We start from the raw sequence: 17970 nt of genomic DNA on the forward strand, positions 1-17970 counted from the left end.
AAGAAACAAAGGGAGAAAAATCAAATCAATAAAATTAGAAACGAAAATGGAGAGATCACAACAGACAACACAGAAATACAAAGGATCATAAGAGACTACTATCAACAATTATATGCCAATAAAATGGACAACGTGGAAGAAATGGACAAATTCTTAGAAAAGTACAACTTTCCAAAACTGGACCAGGAAGAAATAGAAAATCTTTACAGACCCATCACAAGCACAGAAATTGAAACTGTAATCAAAAATCTTCCAGCAAACAAAAGCCCAGGTCCAGACGGCTTCACAGCTGAATTCTACCAAAAATTTAGAGCAGAGCTAACACCTATTCTGCTCAAACTCTTCCAGAAAATTGCAGAGGAAGGTAAACTTCCAAACTCATTCTATGAGGCCACCATCACCCTAATACCAAAACCTGACAAAGATCCCACAAAAAAAGAAAACTACAGGCCAATATCACTGATGAACATAGATGCAAAAATCCTTAACAAAATTCTAGCAATCAGAATCCAACAACACATTAAAAAGATCATACACCATGACCAAGTGGGCTTTATCCCAGGGATGCAAGGATTCTTCAATATCCGCAAATCAATCAATGTAATACACCACATTAACAAATTGAAAAATAAAAACCATATGATTATCTCAATAGAGAGAAAGCCTTTGACAAAATTCAACATCCATTTATGATAAAAACTCTCCAGAAAGCAGGAATAGAAGGAACATACCTCAACATAATAAAAGCTATATATGACAAACCCACAGCAAACATTATCCTCAATGGTGAAAAATTGAAAGCATTTCCTCTAAAGTCAGGAACAAGACAAGGGTGCCCACTTTCACCATTACTATTCAACATAGTTTTGGAAGTTTTGGCCACAGCAATCAGAGCAGAAAAAGAAATAAAAGGAATCCAAATTGGAAAAGAAGTAGTAAAACTCTCACTATTTGCAGATGACATGATCCTCTACATAGAAAACCCTAAAGACTCCACCAGAAAATTACTAGAGCTAATCAATGACTATAGTAAAGTTGCAGGATATAAAATCAGCACACAGAAATCCCTTGCATTTCTATACACTAATAATGAGAAAACTAGGCCTATTTAAATCCATATTCTACTATATGCTTTCCTCTGCTTCCCTCAATCTTCCTCTTCAATTCCTTACTTTAGTTTAATGGCATCCTTTTACCAATTACAAAGGCTAGAAGGGGAGGCAGAACAGTGTAGTGCAGACTTGACAAGAAACTCTAGGTTTAAATCCTAGCTCTGCCGATTACTGTGTGTGATTTCTCTGTTTCCTCACTCATAAAATAAGAATTACAATATGGGCCAATCACTCATCTAAGCACAAATTTCAAAACTTGTCATATTTTGGAAAACTACTGAGTTTTCCAAACTCACTCCTACTGAGTCTGAGTCCGTCCTCCATAACCAAACGTATTGATATTTTTGCAAAAATAAATTAATGCTTAAGTGGGGAAGAAACAAAGACTATAAATAGCCTCATATCAGGTCTAGTCATGGTTTGCTGCCAAGTGAGCCTACACCAATCTTACAACTGGTCATTTTTCAGAGTTTTGGGGTTTTAGAATTGTGCATCTGGGCTGTAGGGTAGTGGTAGCAACATATTTTCACGTAATTGTCAGGATGACCAAAATTATACACAGTGAAAAAGACTCTAAGCAGTGACTCAAAGTGCTCAGCAAATGTTAGCTATTACCAGCACTATCACTACTGTTGATTTTTCTTCCCACCTTACTACCTAATCCAGTCAAGCACACCAAACCTTATTAATTTAATTTTCCGAATTTCTTTCAGATCTGCCCCACTTCCAAGCTCACTGCCACTGCCCTGGCTCTCTTGTCCACTCTTTAATCTGTCAAGAATTGTTTTCTAAAAGTACAGGGAAAGAACCATCATGTTCCTAAAAATGTCTCACCATTAAAGGTCAAAGTTAGCAAGGCACACAAATTCCTCTGTGCTACAGCCCCAGTCCCCTCTTCCTGTCTTATTAGCTACTCTCACCATATAACACTAATGTTCCTCTCCTGAAAATACTACGGGTCCAAAGAAGCCTGTTATCCAATGCAATCATGACAAGCACTGATTTTGGTTAAGCAGAAAAGATTATTTAAATAGGGAATAGTAAAACATATCACATATGTGAAAAATAAATAAATGCAAGACATTTATTCCAACACAGACGATACTGGAGAATGTCTCCAATGACTTAAATCCATGCTCCCCTTCTTGCATAAATGATACTCCTAATGTACTAAGACATCAAAATGTCTTAAAGTGAAACTAACATTTGCAGTCAACACAAATGCAATCTGAGTATATAATCTTTCTAGATATTTTTTTCTTTCAATTTTTCAGTTGTTGCACCCACATCCAATTAAAGAGCAATTATATTTTCAGGACTTTCCCTTTATTGAGGCTTTTCAAAATAGTTTATCATTAGCAATAATTTTCTTTTTTGTACACATTGCATCAGTTTTGAGTGCTCTAATTAAAGTATATTATCACTAACAAGGGAAATAGACATTAATAGGCCAGAACACACACAACTAACTTTTAGTAGGCTTGTAATTCAACTAGTGAAAACAGAAATGAGCTTATTAGAAGTAGTTTACGTGTTACAATGGTCAATGTTAATTACTTTATGGCAGTCATTCAATATGTTGTAACAAAGAAATGGCAAATGTTAGTAATAGAGTGGATGTTAGTTAAAAGAGCTTTAACCATGTGTTATTTCCCATTTATGAATATGACTTTTCTCTGATAGCTCTCAACTCCCAGAGGCAAAAATTCTGCTACTCTGTGGATAGGGGGAAGCTGCTGTGTAGCACAGGGAGCTCAGCTCAGTGCCCTATGATGACCTGGAGGGGTGAAGCGGGGTGGTGTGGTAGGAGAAAGGCTCACAAGGGAGAGGGTGTATATATATATATATGTATAGATATAATCTGATTATATATACATATAGCTGATTCATATTGCTGTACAGCAGAAACTAATTCAACACTGTAAAGCAATTATACTCCAAAAAAAAACCTGCCCATTGTTTAATCTAATAATGTCACCTCCCCTGGAATCTTTCTTTCTCTGAATGGTCTAAAGAGAATTGATCACTTCTTCCTCAATGTTCCTTGAACATCTCTTGGTCCATTTCTTCTATCTAGTATTGGTACTGACTTCGTATGTATCTGTAAGCTTGAAGATTAGGTGCAGTTGCCGTCATTTTTACTTTTTAAAATCCCTAACGCTACTATAGGAGACAATAATAATGTAACAGAAAGAACATCAGAATTTGAGTCTTGAGAATGAGGGTCCACTTCTGATTGTGAAATGGAAATAACTGAATATGTTCATAGAGTAGTTAAAAAAAAAAAAGGCAGTAAGAATATATATCAGAATATTGTTGTTGCTGTTTAGTCACTAATCTGACTCTTTTGTGACCCCCTAGACCGTAGCCTGCCAGGCTCTCTGTCCATGAGATTTCCCAGGCAAGAATACTGGAATGGGTTGCCATTTTCTTCTCCAGGGGATCTTTCCCATCCAAGGACTGAACCCTGTGTCTCAAGCATTATTCTTTATTGCTAAACCACAAGGGAAGTATATATGAAAATATTAGTTTGGGGCAAATACACCTCATAATTATTACAGCAAGAGATAAATATCCTACAAATAAAATTTTACTGTTTTCAAAGGCTCTTAGATTCAATTTCACCTTCTGAGACTTTTAATCAAAATACATGGTCTGTTTACACTAGCAATGCATCATTCTTATAAGAAATATGTAAACCGAAATGCATGGACTTGCCAAGTCTTCTTGGAGCTCAAATAACCATATATCAAAGTAAATATGAAAAATGACTACTTCCCTCTCCCCTGTTCCTCTCATTGAGCTAGGTCTGCCCTAAGAGCAAATAATCAGATTATAGTTTTATTAAATAATCCAGGAAAACCAAGAGTTTAGCTATTTTTCACTACAAGTAGTGACCGAAAATAGTAATACAAGTAATAACTAATTCAGCTAACTGTACTGATATTAAATATGTGCTATTCATTGTGCCAAGTGTTTTATAAATATGATCTCATCTAATCTTCACAATAATCTTACCAAGTAGGGATAAGTACTAACATTTCCACTTTATAGATGAGGAAACAGGTTCAGAGAAGTTGGTAATCTGTCTAGAGTTAATAGCAATTACTTAGCAGTTAAAATAAAAAGAGTTGTCTCATCCTGACCTTGAACTCTGGAATATTATAATGCTTCTCATACGTGTGGTGATGCAGTTCATATAGTTCTTTTTTTTTTAATTTAAATTTATTTATTTTAATTGGGGGCTAATTACTTCACAATTGGTAAGAATTTCTGGTTCTTTCACCAAAAATAATACTATTGAATTCCAGACAGGGGAATCAGCAGGTGCAGACTATGAAGCAAGATGCCTAGTTTGTTTAAAGGCTCAGCAAAGAAGACCATTTTGGCTAAAAGAGAGCCTGGAGAAGTGTGGAGAAATGACATCATAGATGTAACAGGGGGCCACACCATCGCCTCGGAGCAACCAGAACTCTATTTTTTGAATGCATTATAAACCCACTGGAGGGTGAAGGGCTTTGAATAAAATGTGATGCTATTACAATATCTTACAAGGATCATTCTACCTGCTGTGCAGAAAATAGATGGGGGGAAGAAGATGGTTATGGCTAGAATGATTCCAACTGCAATAATTCCAGTGAAGAACAACAATGTCCAGGATCAGGGAGAAAGGAAAGAGGTGATAAAATAGTCAGATACTGAATATATCTTGAAAGATAAGCCAAGAGAAGTCTTGAAGATTCCGTTGGATATTTATAAAATAAAAGTTATAATGAAAAAGAAAAGACATGATATAAATAAGCCACCACAATATTTTTTAAAAGTTATATCTTTAAATAGTTGATTCTTTAATGATCAAATAACAAAACTAGTGAAACTTTTTCCATGCTGTAAATAAGACCATGAAAATGTAACTGAATCTCATCACCAGTATTTTATGATGATATGAAATCTTCAACCGCAATGTCTTCAAAGCTACTCCAAACATGAAGGAAAATATATTAAATGCACTAATTAATCAACATTTCATTCTCTATGCTATGAAACCACATAATGCTAGCCTAACACAGGGCTAATTTTCTCTATTATTGGAAAATTTTAATGCAAACACTAGAGCTACTTGAGATAAAAGCATTCCTTAAATATCTGTGGTGGAAGCCTAAAAAATAGTGATGAAATTTAAAAGATTATAATCATATCAATAACCAAGATGTTAATAAAACAAATCATTTAAGTTTTATTATTCAACTATGAAATGTTTTTCACATAAACAAAAATTCTTACAATTTGCAAGAATAAAAAAAAGTAAAGACAATGCCAAGGTAAAGGTTATAGTCATTCAAAAAAATAATATTTGTTGGTCAATCAAGAAGGACAAGCTGAATTAACACAATGACATTGTACAATGGAGTACAAAATACTAAATCTAAAGAGAACGATGAGAAATATCTCTATATCTCACTACATAGTAGTCTCCAGGAAAGACTGTTAAGTGAAAAGAGAAAAGTGGAGAAATAGTATATGATAATTTTTCATTTATCTACAAAGGAGGAATAATGCTCACATTAAAATACAAACTGGGATAAAACATAAAATTTTAAAATGTTACCTATAGGAAATTGGGTGGTAATTGCCATTAGACCTCGTATTTTATGTAAATGGTCAAACAAAATTAAACAAAAAAACAAACTCTAAAAGAGAAGTAAACAATTAATGTAATGGTATATATAGCTAGTGTCATAGCCACACAGAAAAGTACTATTCCAAGTAACTTCAACACACACAGTAATTCGATGGTATACTCCAACTAGGATACCATAAGGATGAATGAAAAGAAATGTCACCCTCCTCACTCCTGTCAAAAAACAAAACCAAAAACAAATCCCAAACTTCAAGCTGCTTTCAGTACTTATGATTATTGGGGGTACTGTTATAAGCAGTCTAATGTATGTGTAATATATAATGAAACAAATTAGTAACTATGTATTATTTTAATTCTATAGTTCCTGGCAATGAAGAAGGGAGAAAGAAAATACAGAGGAAAAACAGAAGAGGTTAAAGAAAGATACCCTGTGGGTGCTGAATTTGAAAGAATGACCAATCCAGTATAAAAGGGACAGGTTTCTTTAGAGAAATGCCAATTCCAGAAATATAAAAGATGTGTCTGGAACATTTTTATAATACTAAATAGCAATGAAGCTTTTAAAGATCACTTTACTGGATCATACCCCAAGATCTTAGAAGCCAACATGAAGAGACTCTTGTTGATCAAAGATGGTACAATTTGCTCATCAGTAAGGATAATAACTGCAATACATTGAAACACATCAGGTATGCTTAAATGCATGCACTCAAGTTACTTAAATCACACACATACATAAACACGCAAAATCACTTAGTCCTTTCTGAAGGTAAGTAAACCAACTCATTATTTTAAAAACCAGTATTATAAAGGGAAAGAATAAAGAATATATTCTGATTTCATATAAAACTTGTACTAGGGGTAACCAAATAGTAGACATGAAGAAGTTTCCTTTACAAAAATGTTTCGGCTATAAAAAAGAACTATGTTTTCATCTAATTATTCATCTATTCTTTCTTTTATTCATTATTATTTTTTGGTTATTAAAAGCCAAGTCACAGGATTTGATTTTCAATGCTTTCTACATAATAACTTAAACATATAATTCAGTTATAGTTAATGGTTAGTTATAATTAACTGATCATCTTAGACTGGAACACTAAATTGAATACATTTTCTTGGACTCCATAATCATTCAAGTATGTAAAAAAGTCATTATATTTAACTTTGCTTTTACTCTATAGTCTAATGGCATCAAACTGTAACTTTTAGGGAAGAACACTTTGATGCAACAGTGAGAATTTTATACTGCCTATATTAGACTGCTAGCATTACCATAACAAAATACCACAGACAAACTGGATCAAACAATAGAAATTCATTTTCTCATAGTTCTGGAGGCTAGAAGGTCAAGACCAAGGTGTTCACAGGATTGGTTTCTTCTGAGGAGTCTCTCCTTAGCTTATAGATTGCCACCTTCTACAGTGTCCTTATGCTGTCTTTTCTGTGTGCAAGCCCTTGATGTCATTTTTTGTGTCCAAATTTCCTCTCAAAGAGATACAGTAAGATTGGATTAGGGCCCACCCTAAGGGCCTCAGGTTAGGAGATGATAAGGGCCTCATCATCTCTTAAAAGGCTCTCGATATATAGTCACATTCCTGTGTTCTGTGGCTAGGCCTTCAACATATGAATCTTGTGGGGACATGATTCAGAGCATTAACACTGCCAATTCAGTTCAGTTCAGTGACTCCGTCGTGTCTGACCCTTTGCGACCCTGCGGACTGCAGCACGCCAGGCTTCCCTGTCCATCGCCAACTCCTGGAGCTTGCTCAAACTCATGTCCATTAAGTCGGTAATGCCATCCAATCACCTCATCCTCTGTCATCTCCTTCTCCTCCCGCCTTCAATCTTTCCCAGCATCATGGTCTTATTTCCAATGAGTCAGTTCTTGGGATCAGGTGGCCAAAGTATTGGAGTTTCAGCTTCAGCATCAGTCCTTCCAATGAATATTCAGGACTGATTTCCTTTAGGATGGACTGGTTAGATCTCCTTGCTGTCCAAGGGACTCTCAAGAAGTCTTTTCCAACACCACAGTTCAAAGGCATCAATGCCAGCCTTCCTTATAGTCAAATTCTCACACCCATACATGACTACTGGAAAAACTATAGCTTTGATTAGACAGACCTTTGTTGGAAAAGTAATGTCTCTGCTTTTTAATATGCTGTCAAGGTTGGTTACAGCTTTTCTTCCAAGGAGTAAGCACCTTTTAATTTGATGGCTGCAGTCACCATCTGCAGTGATTTTGGAGCCCCCCAAAATTAAGTCTGTCACTGTTTCCATTGTTTCCCTATCTATTTGCCATGAAGTGATGGGACCAGATGCCATGATCTTAGTTTTCTGAATGTTGAGTTTTAAGCCAACATTTTCACTCTCCACTTTCACTTTCATCAAGAGGCTCCTTAGTTCTTTTCACTTTCTGCCGTAAGGGTGGTGTCATCTACGTATCTGAGGTTATTGATATTTCTCCTGGCAATCTTGATTTCACCTTGTGCTTCCTCCAGCCCGGCATTTCTCATGATGTACTCTGCATATAAGTTAAATAAGCAGGGTGGCAATATACAGCCTTGACATACTCCTTTCCAGATTTGGAACCAGTCTGTTGTTCCACGTCTGGTTCTAACTGTTGCTTCTTGACCGGCATACAGATTTCTCAAGAGGCAGGTCAGGTGGTCTGTTATTGCCATCTCTTTCAGAATTTCCCACGGTTTATTGTGATCCACACAGTCAAAGGCTTTGGCATAGTCTATAAAGCAGAAATACATGTTTTTTTCTGGAACTCTCTTGCTTTTTTGATGTTCTAACGAATGTTGGCAATTTGATCTCTGGTTCCTCTGTCTTTTCTAAAACCAGCTTGAACATCTGGTAGTTCACGGTTCACGTACTGTTGAAGCCTGGCTTAGAGAATTTTGAGCATTACTAGCGTATGAGATGAGTGCAATTGTGCAGCAGTTTGAGCATTCTTTGGCATTGCCTTTCTTTGGGATTGGAATGAAAACTGCCCTTTTCCAGTCCTGTGGCCACTGCTGAGTTTTCCAAATTTGCTGGCATATTGAGTGTAGCACTTTCACAGCATCATCTTTCAGGATTTGAAATAGCTCAACTGGAATTCCATTACCTCCACTAGCTTTGTTCGTAGTGATGCTTCCGAAGGCCCACTTGACTTCACATTCCAGGAATAGATAAGAAAGCCTTCCTCAGTGATCAGTGCAAAGAAACAGAGGCAAACAACAGAATGGGAAAGACTAAGAGATTTCTTCAAGAAAATTAGAGATATCAAGGGACTATTTCATGCAGAGATGGGCTCAATAAAGGACAGAAATGGTATGGACCTAACAGAAGCAGAAGATATTAAGAAGAGGTGGCAAGAATACACAGCCAATTCAGTAGCCCCCAAGAAAAAATGATTCTAATGCATACATTTCAAAACATGACCCGTGAGTATATAGTAAAACCAGGCATAAGCTGGCCATTAACATTATACTCCCCAAATTCACTTCATTTATTCTTCATCTAATCCACTCTGGAGAAGAGGCATTATTAAACAACCTGTTTTTCATTTCCCCTAAGATTTCCACCTCATTCAAAGTGGGGAGAAGTCGAAAGTAATTACTTTGGTGAAAAGGTGAGATAAGTTACAAGTCAGAATATAAACAGCCATCATTCATCTAAATCACTAGGTTCCTGCCAGGCTAGAGACCAGATGCAAAATTCTTAACTGTCTAGAAACTAAACTGTGGCCTCACATTCTCTGTCCTACTGTCTCTAATGCATTATCATACACAACTAGTGCCCTTCCTCTTTAGGTCAGTTTAAGTTTGATACGATTTATTATTGTTCAGTCGCTCAGTCGTGTCTGAGGATTACCTGGATCTAAAATCATCCCAACTGACACAATGGGATACTAGCCAAGTCTACAAGAGGAAATTATTCAGAAAAATTATTATTGTCTTTTCAAACTCAGAATTAAAAAACAAAATACAAGGATTAAACATATGAAGAAAGAAATTGAGTTTTCATTTTCCCAGAAAAGATAAATAAGATAATGGTCAAAAGTTAATACATATGGAATATTCCAGGAACTATGTGCCAGGAACTCTGCTTGGTGGGTTACATCAGTTAACCCTCACAACAAACCTAGAAAATATTAATCCCTTTCTATAGAGGAGAAAACTGTAAACACTAAGCAACTTGCTCAAGGTCATACCCTTAGAGACTGGTTGAGGAAGCCTTCATAATTCACATTAGTTGACTCCAGAGCCTACATACCAAATATTTAAGGACAGCTGAAGATAAATACACATTAGCTATTTTTCTTCATGAAGATAAAATCCAAGCCTTTTCTTGAGCATGAAAAGAATAGAAAGGAATAAAAAACTTAAAAATCATGATTAAAATTATGAATAACCACTACTGTTTTACAATGGCAGGGAGACCCCTTCATTTTACACATAAAGAAATCAAAGCCCAGAAAGAGGAAACAAATTGTCAAAAGATGTTGTGCAGTCAGTATTAGAGTCAGTAATAAAACTCAAATAGCTTAATAAAACACAAAAAAACCTCAAAAACTCCTAAAGCACTTTTCATTTCACCAAACATTACCTTTCCCTTCAACCGCTATAATATATCTCCAATACACATGGCTGAGGAGATGGAGGGTGGGAAAATGGGCTGGGGTATACACGTACATGAAATGAACGAAGAAAGAAAAATATGAAGAATTACTAAGAGAGACTCCCAGAATCAGTCAATCAGTTCAGTTCAGTCGCTCAGTCGTGTCCGACTCTTTGAGACCCCCTGGACTGCAACAGGCCAGGCTTCCCTGTCCATCACCAACTCCTGGAGTTTACCCAAATTCATGTCCATTGAGTCACTGATGCCATCCAACCATCTCCTCCTCTGTCGTCCCCTTCTCCTGTCACCTTCAATCTTTTCCAACATCAGGGTCTTTTCAAATGAGACAGTTCTTCTCATCAGGTGGCCAAAGTATTGGAGTTTCAGCTTTAGCATCATTCCTTCCGAAGAACACCCAGGACTGATCTCCTTTAGGATGGACTGGTTGGAGCTCCTTGCAGTCCAAGGGACTCTCAAGAGTATTCTCCAACACCACAGTTCAAAAGCATCAATTCTTTGGCGCTCAGCTTTCTTTATAGTCCAACTCTCACATCCATACATGACTACTGGAAAAAGCAGAGACATTACTTTGCCAACAAAGGTCCATCTAGTCAAGGCAATGGTTTTTCCAGTAGTCATGTATGGATGAGAAAGTTGGACTCTCAGAGTAATACTATCATATTCAATACTTATTAGTTGATAAGCTTTGATGTGAGCAGATAGAGTCCCTTGGACTGCAAGGAGATCAAACTAGTCTATCCTAAAGGAAACCAACTTTTAGGATATTCACTGGAAGGACTCATGCTGAAGCTGAAACTCTAATACTTTAGCCACCTGATGAGAAGAACTGACTCACTGGAAAAGACCCTGATGCTCGGAAAGACTGAAGGCAGGAAAAGGGGACATCAGAGGATGAGATGGTTGGATGGCATCACCAACTTGAAGGACATGAGTTTAAGCAAGCTCCAGGAGTTGGTGATAGACAGGGAAGCCTGGCACGCTGCAGTCCATGGGGCTGCAAAGAGTCAGACATGACTGAGAGACTGAACTGAACTGATGAATACAATGACTATTTTTGATATTTTTAGAAAACAATAAAAACTAAGCATAAATACACTGAATAACTGGAGAACTATGTATCATACTCTTTTTAGCAAAGCAACATAATTCAGAACTATTGTTAATTTCCCCTAACAATTAACAATAGGGATAGACTAGATTGTTAAATATTAAGGCTAGTGAAAAATAATTGTGGTTTTGGACTGTGAATTTTAAATTATTATACCTAGACTCAAACACATCTTTATTAATCAAAATAGGAACAACTACAATCAACATATTTTTGCCAGTGAGAAACAAATTTATTTCTATAGCATAAAAATGCATGATTTGCAATTTGACAAACTCTTGGAAAGCATTTTCTGCTTCTTGCTGGTTGTGGAAGCGTTTTCCCTGCAAAAAGTTGTCAAGATGCTTGAAAAGTGGTAGTTGGTTGGCAAGAGGTCAGGTGAATATGGCAGATGAGGCAAACTTCATAGCCCAATTCCTTCAACTTTTGAAGCACTGGTGTGAAAAGTGTGGTTGGGTGTTGTCCTGGAGAAGAATTGTGCCCATTTTATTGACCAGTGCTGGCTGTAGGCAGTGTAGTTTTCAGTACATATCATCAATTTGCTGAGCATATTTCTCAGATGTAATGGTTTCGCCAGGATACAGAAAGATTAGTGGATCAGATGGGCAGCAGACCACTCAACAGTGACTGTGACCTTTTTCGGGTGCAAGTTTGACTTTGGGAAGGGCTCTGGAGCTTCTTCTCAGTACAACCACTAAGCTGGTTGTTATATAAAATCCACTTTTCATCAAACATCACAATCTGAGAAATAGTTCATTGTTGTTGAGTAGAGTAAGAGAAGATAACACTTCAATATAACGATTTTTAAAAACATTATTTATTTTTAATTGAAGGATAATTATAACATTGTATTGCTTTCTGCCATACATCAACATGAATCAGCCATAGGTATACATGTTTCCTCCCTCTTGAACTTCATTCTCACCTCCCACCCCATCCCACCCTGCAGGTTGTCACAGAGTCCTGGTTTGAGTTTCCTGAGTCATACAGCAAATCCCCACTGGCTATCTATTTTACATATGTTAGTGTTTCCATACTACTGTCTCCATTCATCTCACCCTCTTTTTTCCCCTCCTCTCCTACCCCATGTCCATAAGTCTGTTCTCTATGTCTTCATCTCCATTGCTGCCCTGCAAATACGTTCATTAGTACCATCTTTCTAGATTCCAGATATATGCGTTAATAAACAATATTTGCTTTTCTCTTTCTGACTTACCTCACTCTGTGTAATAGGCTCTAGCTTCATCCACCTCATTAGCACAGACTCAGATGTGTTCCTTTTTATGGCTGCATAATATTCCATTGTATACATTATATATGTGTACCCACAGACTCTTGAGGGTCCCTTGTAGAGCAAGGAGATCAAACCAGCCAATCCTAAAGGAAATAAACCCTGAATATTCACTGGAAGGACTGATATGGAAGCTGAAGCCCCAATACTTTGATGACCTGATGCAAAGAGCCAATTCACTGGAAAAGACCCTGATGCCAGGAAAGACTGAAGGCAGAAGGAGAAGAGGGTGACAGAGGATGAGATGGTTAGATGGCATCACCAATTCAATGGACATGACCTTGAGCAACTCCAGGAGATAGTGAGGGACAGGGAAGCCTGGCATGCTGCAGTCCATGGGGTTGCAGAGATTAAGACATGATTTAGCAACTGAACAACAACAACAACACTGGGATTATTGTGCATATGCTAGTTTTATTCCTGGTTTTTTTAAAGAATCTCCATACTCATCTCCATAGTGGCTGTATCAATTTACATTCCCACCAACAGTGCAAGAGTATTCCCTTTTCTCCATACCCTCTCCAGCATTTACTGTTTGTAGATTTTTTTGATGATGGCCATTTTGACTGGTATGAGGTGGTATCTCATTATAGTTTTGATTTGCATTTCTCTAATAATGAGCGATGTTGAGCAACTTTTCATGTGTTTATTAGCCATCTGCATGTCTTCTTTGGAGAAATGTCTGTTTAAATCTTTTGCCCACTTTTTGATTTGACTGTTTGTTTTTCTGGTACTGAATTGTATGAGCTGCTTGTATATTCTGGAAAGTAATCCTTTGTCAGTTGTTTCATTTGCTATTATTTTCTCCCATTCAGAGGGCTGTCTTTTTACTTTGTAGTTGCCTTTGCTGTGCAAAAGCTTTTAAGTTTAATTAGGTCCCACTTGTTTATTTTTGTTTTTATTTCCATTACTCTAGGAAGTGGGTCATAGAAGATCTTGCTGTGATTTATGGCATAGACTAAGTTTTCCTCTAAGAGTTTTACAGTTTCTGGTCTTACATTTAGGTCTTTATTCCATCTTGAGTTTATCTTTGTGTATTGCATTCTTCTACACGTAGCTGTCCAGTTTTCCCAGCACCACTGACTGAAGAGTTTATCTTTGTCCCATTGTATATTCTTGCCTCTTTTGCCAAGGTAAGGTACCCATAGCGGTGTGGGTTTATCTCTGGGCTTTCTATCTTGTTCCATTGGTCTATATTTCTGTTTTTGTGCCAGTACCATAGTGTCTTGATGACTGTAGCTTTGTAGTACAGTCTAGAATCAGAAAGGTTGATTCCTCCAGCTCCATTCTCCTTTCTCAAGATTCCTTTGGCTGTTTGGGGTCTTCTGTGTTTCCATATGAATAGTGAGATTTTTTGTTCTAGTTCTGTGAAAAATGCCATTGGTAATTTGATAGGGATAACAATAAATTTGCAGATAGAATTTGATAGTATAGCCATGTTCACAATATTGATTCTTCCAACACAGAAGCATGGAATATCTCTCTGTTTATGTCATCTTTGATTTCTTTCATTAGTGTCTTAAAGTTTTCTGTACACAGCTCTTCTGTCTCCTTAGGTAGGTTTATTTCTAAGTATTTTATTCTTTTTTGCTGCAATGGTAGGGGATTATGACAGTTTTTTTCATTTGCGTTCGGCTCATGAGGCACCTGCTTACTGAGCTTTTTCGCCTTTCCACTTTGCTTTAAGCTGAAGCTCTAATACTCTGGTCACCTGATGTGAAGAACTGACTCATTGGAGAAGACCCTGATGCTGGGAAAGATTGAAGGCAGGAGGAGAAGGGGATGACAGGGGATAAGATGGTTGGATGGCATCATTGACTCGATGGACATGAGTTTGAGCAAGCTCCGGGAGCTGGTGATGGACAGAGAAGCCTGGCGTGCTGCAGTCCACAGGGTCGCAAAGAGTTGGACACAACTGAGCAACTAAACTGAAATGAATTTGCTTCAAATGCCAAATTACTGTAGAATGGTTGATGCTGAATTCTTCAGCAACTTTTTGTGTAGTTGTAAGAGGATCAGCTTCGGTGATTGCTCTCGAATTGGTTGTTGTCAGCTTCCAATGACCAGCCGCCGCACTCTTTATCTTCAAGGCTATTATCTCCTTTGCAAAACTTCTTGAACCACCACTGAATTGTACATTGGTTAGCAGTTCCTGGGACAAATGCGTTGCTGATGCTGTGAGTTGTCTCCACTGTTTTACAATGCATTTGGAACAATACAAAGTTCCAAAGAGAAATTGCTCAAATTTGCTTTTTGTCTAACATAATTTCCCTAATCTAAAATAAATATAAAATAAATAGCCAGTAATAAGTCACTAGCAAAAAAACATATAGCAAGAAATGTGCATTAAAATGATGTATAACAACCACATTTATTTAAGAATGTATTCCATATTAAGGGCTTCCCTGGTGGCTCAGAGATTAAAGCATCTGCCTTCAATGCAGGAGACCCAGGTTCGATCCCTGGGTTGGAAAGATCCCCTGGAGAAGGAAATGGCAACCCACTCCAGTACTCTTGCCTGGAGAATCCCATGGACGGAGGAGCCTGGTAAGCTACAGTCCATGGGGTCGCAAAGAGTCAGACACGACTGAGCGACTTCACTTCATTTCATTTCACTTCCAATATTAAAGAGCAAAATTCAACAATGCAAACCTGCAATTACTTTTGCACCAACCTAATATTAACCTTGAGTCATCTGACAATACTCTACAGGTACTCAAGAGAATTACTCATATCAGTTTAAAAGTATCAAAGTCAAAGACAGGAGGGAGACAAGAAGATGACCTCACACCAAGAGACAATATTTGGATTCCCACAATCCACTTATTCTCTTTCCTGGGAAGAATAATTTTTATCATGTAAGGCAATATAACAGTTTTCTCATTTATCTATAATAACAATTTCTATAAAATCTCAAGTCTCTAAAATAGTGTTTGGATGCAAATAAACACAGCACTAGCTTACTCTGCAATATCAAGATATCCACAGGAAGCAGCTGCATGCAGAGGTATCCAGCCTTCATTATCAGGTTGATTAATATTTGCTCCATTTTCTACCAGAAACTTCACCATATCAACATTGTCATCAATGCAAGCCTAAAAACAGAACAGAAAGCAGGATCAGAAAAACTTTGAATCGATACTCCCAATAACACATCAACAGAATAAAATTCCTATCCTGGAGCTTTCATAACAAATACTTTCTAAAAGGCAGTCTGCTGCTATCTTGATTGTATTGCTATCCAGCAGGTAAACAGTACTAATTTTTAATAGTACTTGTTTAGATACACAGAACAATACTGTATGAGACTAGACGTCTTATGCCAACCCCATGCCAGAAACAAGTACATGCCAACATGAAAACAATCAAAACATTATAATTAAGTACCAATAATACACTCTATAGCAGTGGTCCCCGAAATGTGATCTGTTTAGGGAAGAGGGATCCTTTCAGAGAGTTGACAAGATCAAAACTATTTTCATAATAATACTAAGATGGCATTTCCCCTTTACACTATGTTGATGGTGCAAAAGTGTTAGTTACAAACATTCTTGTGTCTAAGCACAAACCAAGGCAGTGGGAGAAAAAAGAAAGCACAGCACTCTACTGTCATTGTATTCATAGCTATACACTCACAGGTTCATTTTCTCCCACAAGCCATGTTTACTTATGAATGTCCTTGACAATGCAGTAAAAACTATAAATCATATTAAATTTTGACTCAAATATACATCTTTTAAATATTTTGTGAAACAAGATAGGAAGCATGCATCAAGATTTCTTCCAAGTATAATGACTGCCCTGAAGAAAAATACTTGTATAATTTGCAAGCTGATCTAGCCACTTTTTCCACAGAATATCATTTTCTAAAATAATTTTATTGGGGTATATTTACAATGTTGTGTTCATTTCAGGTATACAGAAAAGTGAATCTGTTATACATACAGTCACTCTTTTTCAGATTTTTCCCCCATACAGGCTACAATGGAATATTATTTTTACTTAAATGACAAATTATAGTTAGTCTAGCTTGGGCTGTGGCAGAAACTTTCTTGAAAATGAGCAAAGTAGGTCTGTCAAAACAACTAAGTATTTATTACTAATGATAAATTCAAGTTTTCAGGAGTAAACTAATTAGTTACTTTAAAAATGTCATTTATTTAACAGAGGTAAGGCACTGCTTTTACTCATTTAAAATGAATTAATAAATACATAAATTCCTCCATTTTAACATTCCCTGGTGGCTCAGTGGTAAAGAATCTGCCTGTCAATGCAGGAGACGTGGGTTCAATCCCTGGGTTGGGAAGAGCCCCTAGAGAAAGAAAGGCAACCCACTCCAGTATTCTTGCCTGGAGAATTCCATGGACAGAGGGGCCTGATGGGCAACAGTCCATGGGGTCGCAAAAGAGTCAGACACGACTTAGCGACTAAACAACAACAAATTGTAAATAGTAATATATACAAACCACAGAAACAAGTTTCTTTGAAGTCCTTCATAATGCTGTATCCCCAGCTCTTTATATTGTTCTCTGCATGTGGTAAGGGCTCCATAAAGGAATAAATGAACAAGAAAGCTAAGATTCAAAAAGATTAACTAAGTAGGTTGAATAAGCCACAGAGATGGGAAATGATAGAGCTGAAATTCTATCACAGATGTTCAGATTCCCAAAAATAAGCTCCTTCCACACTTAACACCATGTTGACAGATGTTCCTATTTCATCAACTATTTCTCATCTATTTGCAGTTTCTGAAACAGGATATCATACATTCTAGGCACTAAATAGGGCTTTCCTGGTAGCTTAGCTAGTAAAGAATCCACCTGCAATCCAGGAGACCTAGGTTCAATTCCTGGGTTGGGAAGATCCCCAGGAGAAGGGCATGGTAATCCACTCCAGTATTCTTGTCTTGGAGAATCCCCATGGACAGAGGAGCCTGGTGGGCTACAGTCCATGGCATTACATAGAGTCAGACACGACTGAGCGACTAAGCACAGGCACTTAATAAGTGTTTGCTGTATAAGTAAAACAATTTTCCTTCACCTATCACAGAAACAAAGAAAAATACTTTTAGTAGCTTCTTCCTTGCGGGAAAAATACAAAGCTGGTGTCAAGAAAAGCACTAAGGACAAAGTACTTCACACCTGAAGCAGGAAAATTCTGACAGGTGTTGGATGTAGGCTCCAGT

General features: G+C 37.1%; 1 protein-coding gene across 4 annotated transcripts in view; it reads right to left on the reverse strand.

Annotated features, from left to right (window-relative positions):
* Nucleotides 1–17970, reverse strand: part of PPP1R12A (protein phosphatase 1, regulatory subunit 12A) — a 168498-nt gene that overhangs the window by 89087 nt on the left and 61441 nt on the right. For all 4 annotated transcript variants that reach the window (XM_010832011.1, XM_010832012.1, XM_010832013.1 and 1 more), the window contains exon 2: nt 15750–15880. In XM_010832011.1, the coding sequence (XP_010830313.1) occupies nt 15750–15880 (131 nt within the window). The remainder of the gene's footprint in view (nt 1–15749; nt 15881–17970) is intronic.

The sequence above is a fragment of the Bison bison genome, unplaced genomic scaffold (genome assembly GCF_000754665.1).
Source record: "Bison bison bison isolate TAMUID 2011002044 unplaced genomic scaffold, Bison_UMD1.0 scf7180017864535, whole genome shotgun sequence".
NCBI classification, from domain to species: domain Eukaryota; kingdom Metazoa; phylum Chordata; class Mammalia; order Artiodactyla; family Bovidae; genus Bison; species Bison bison.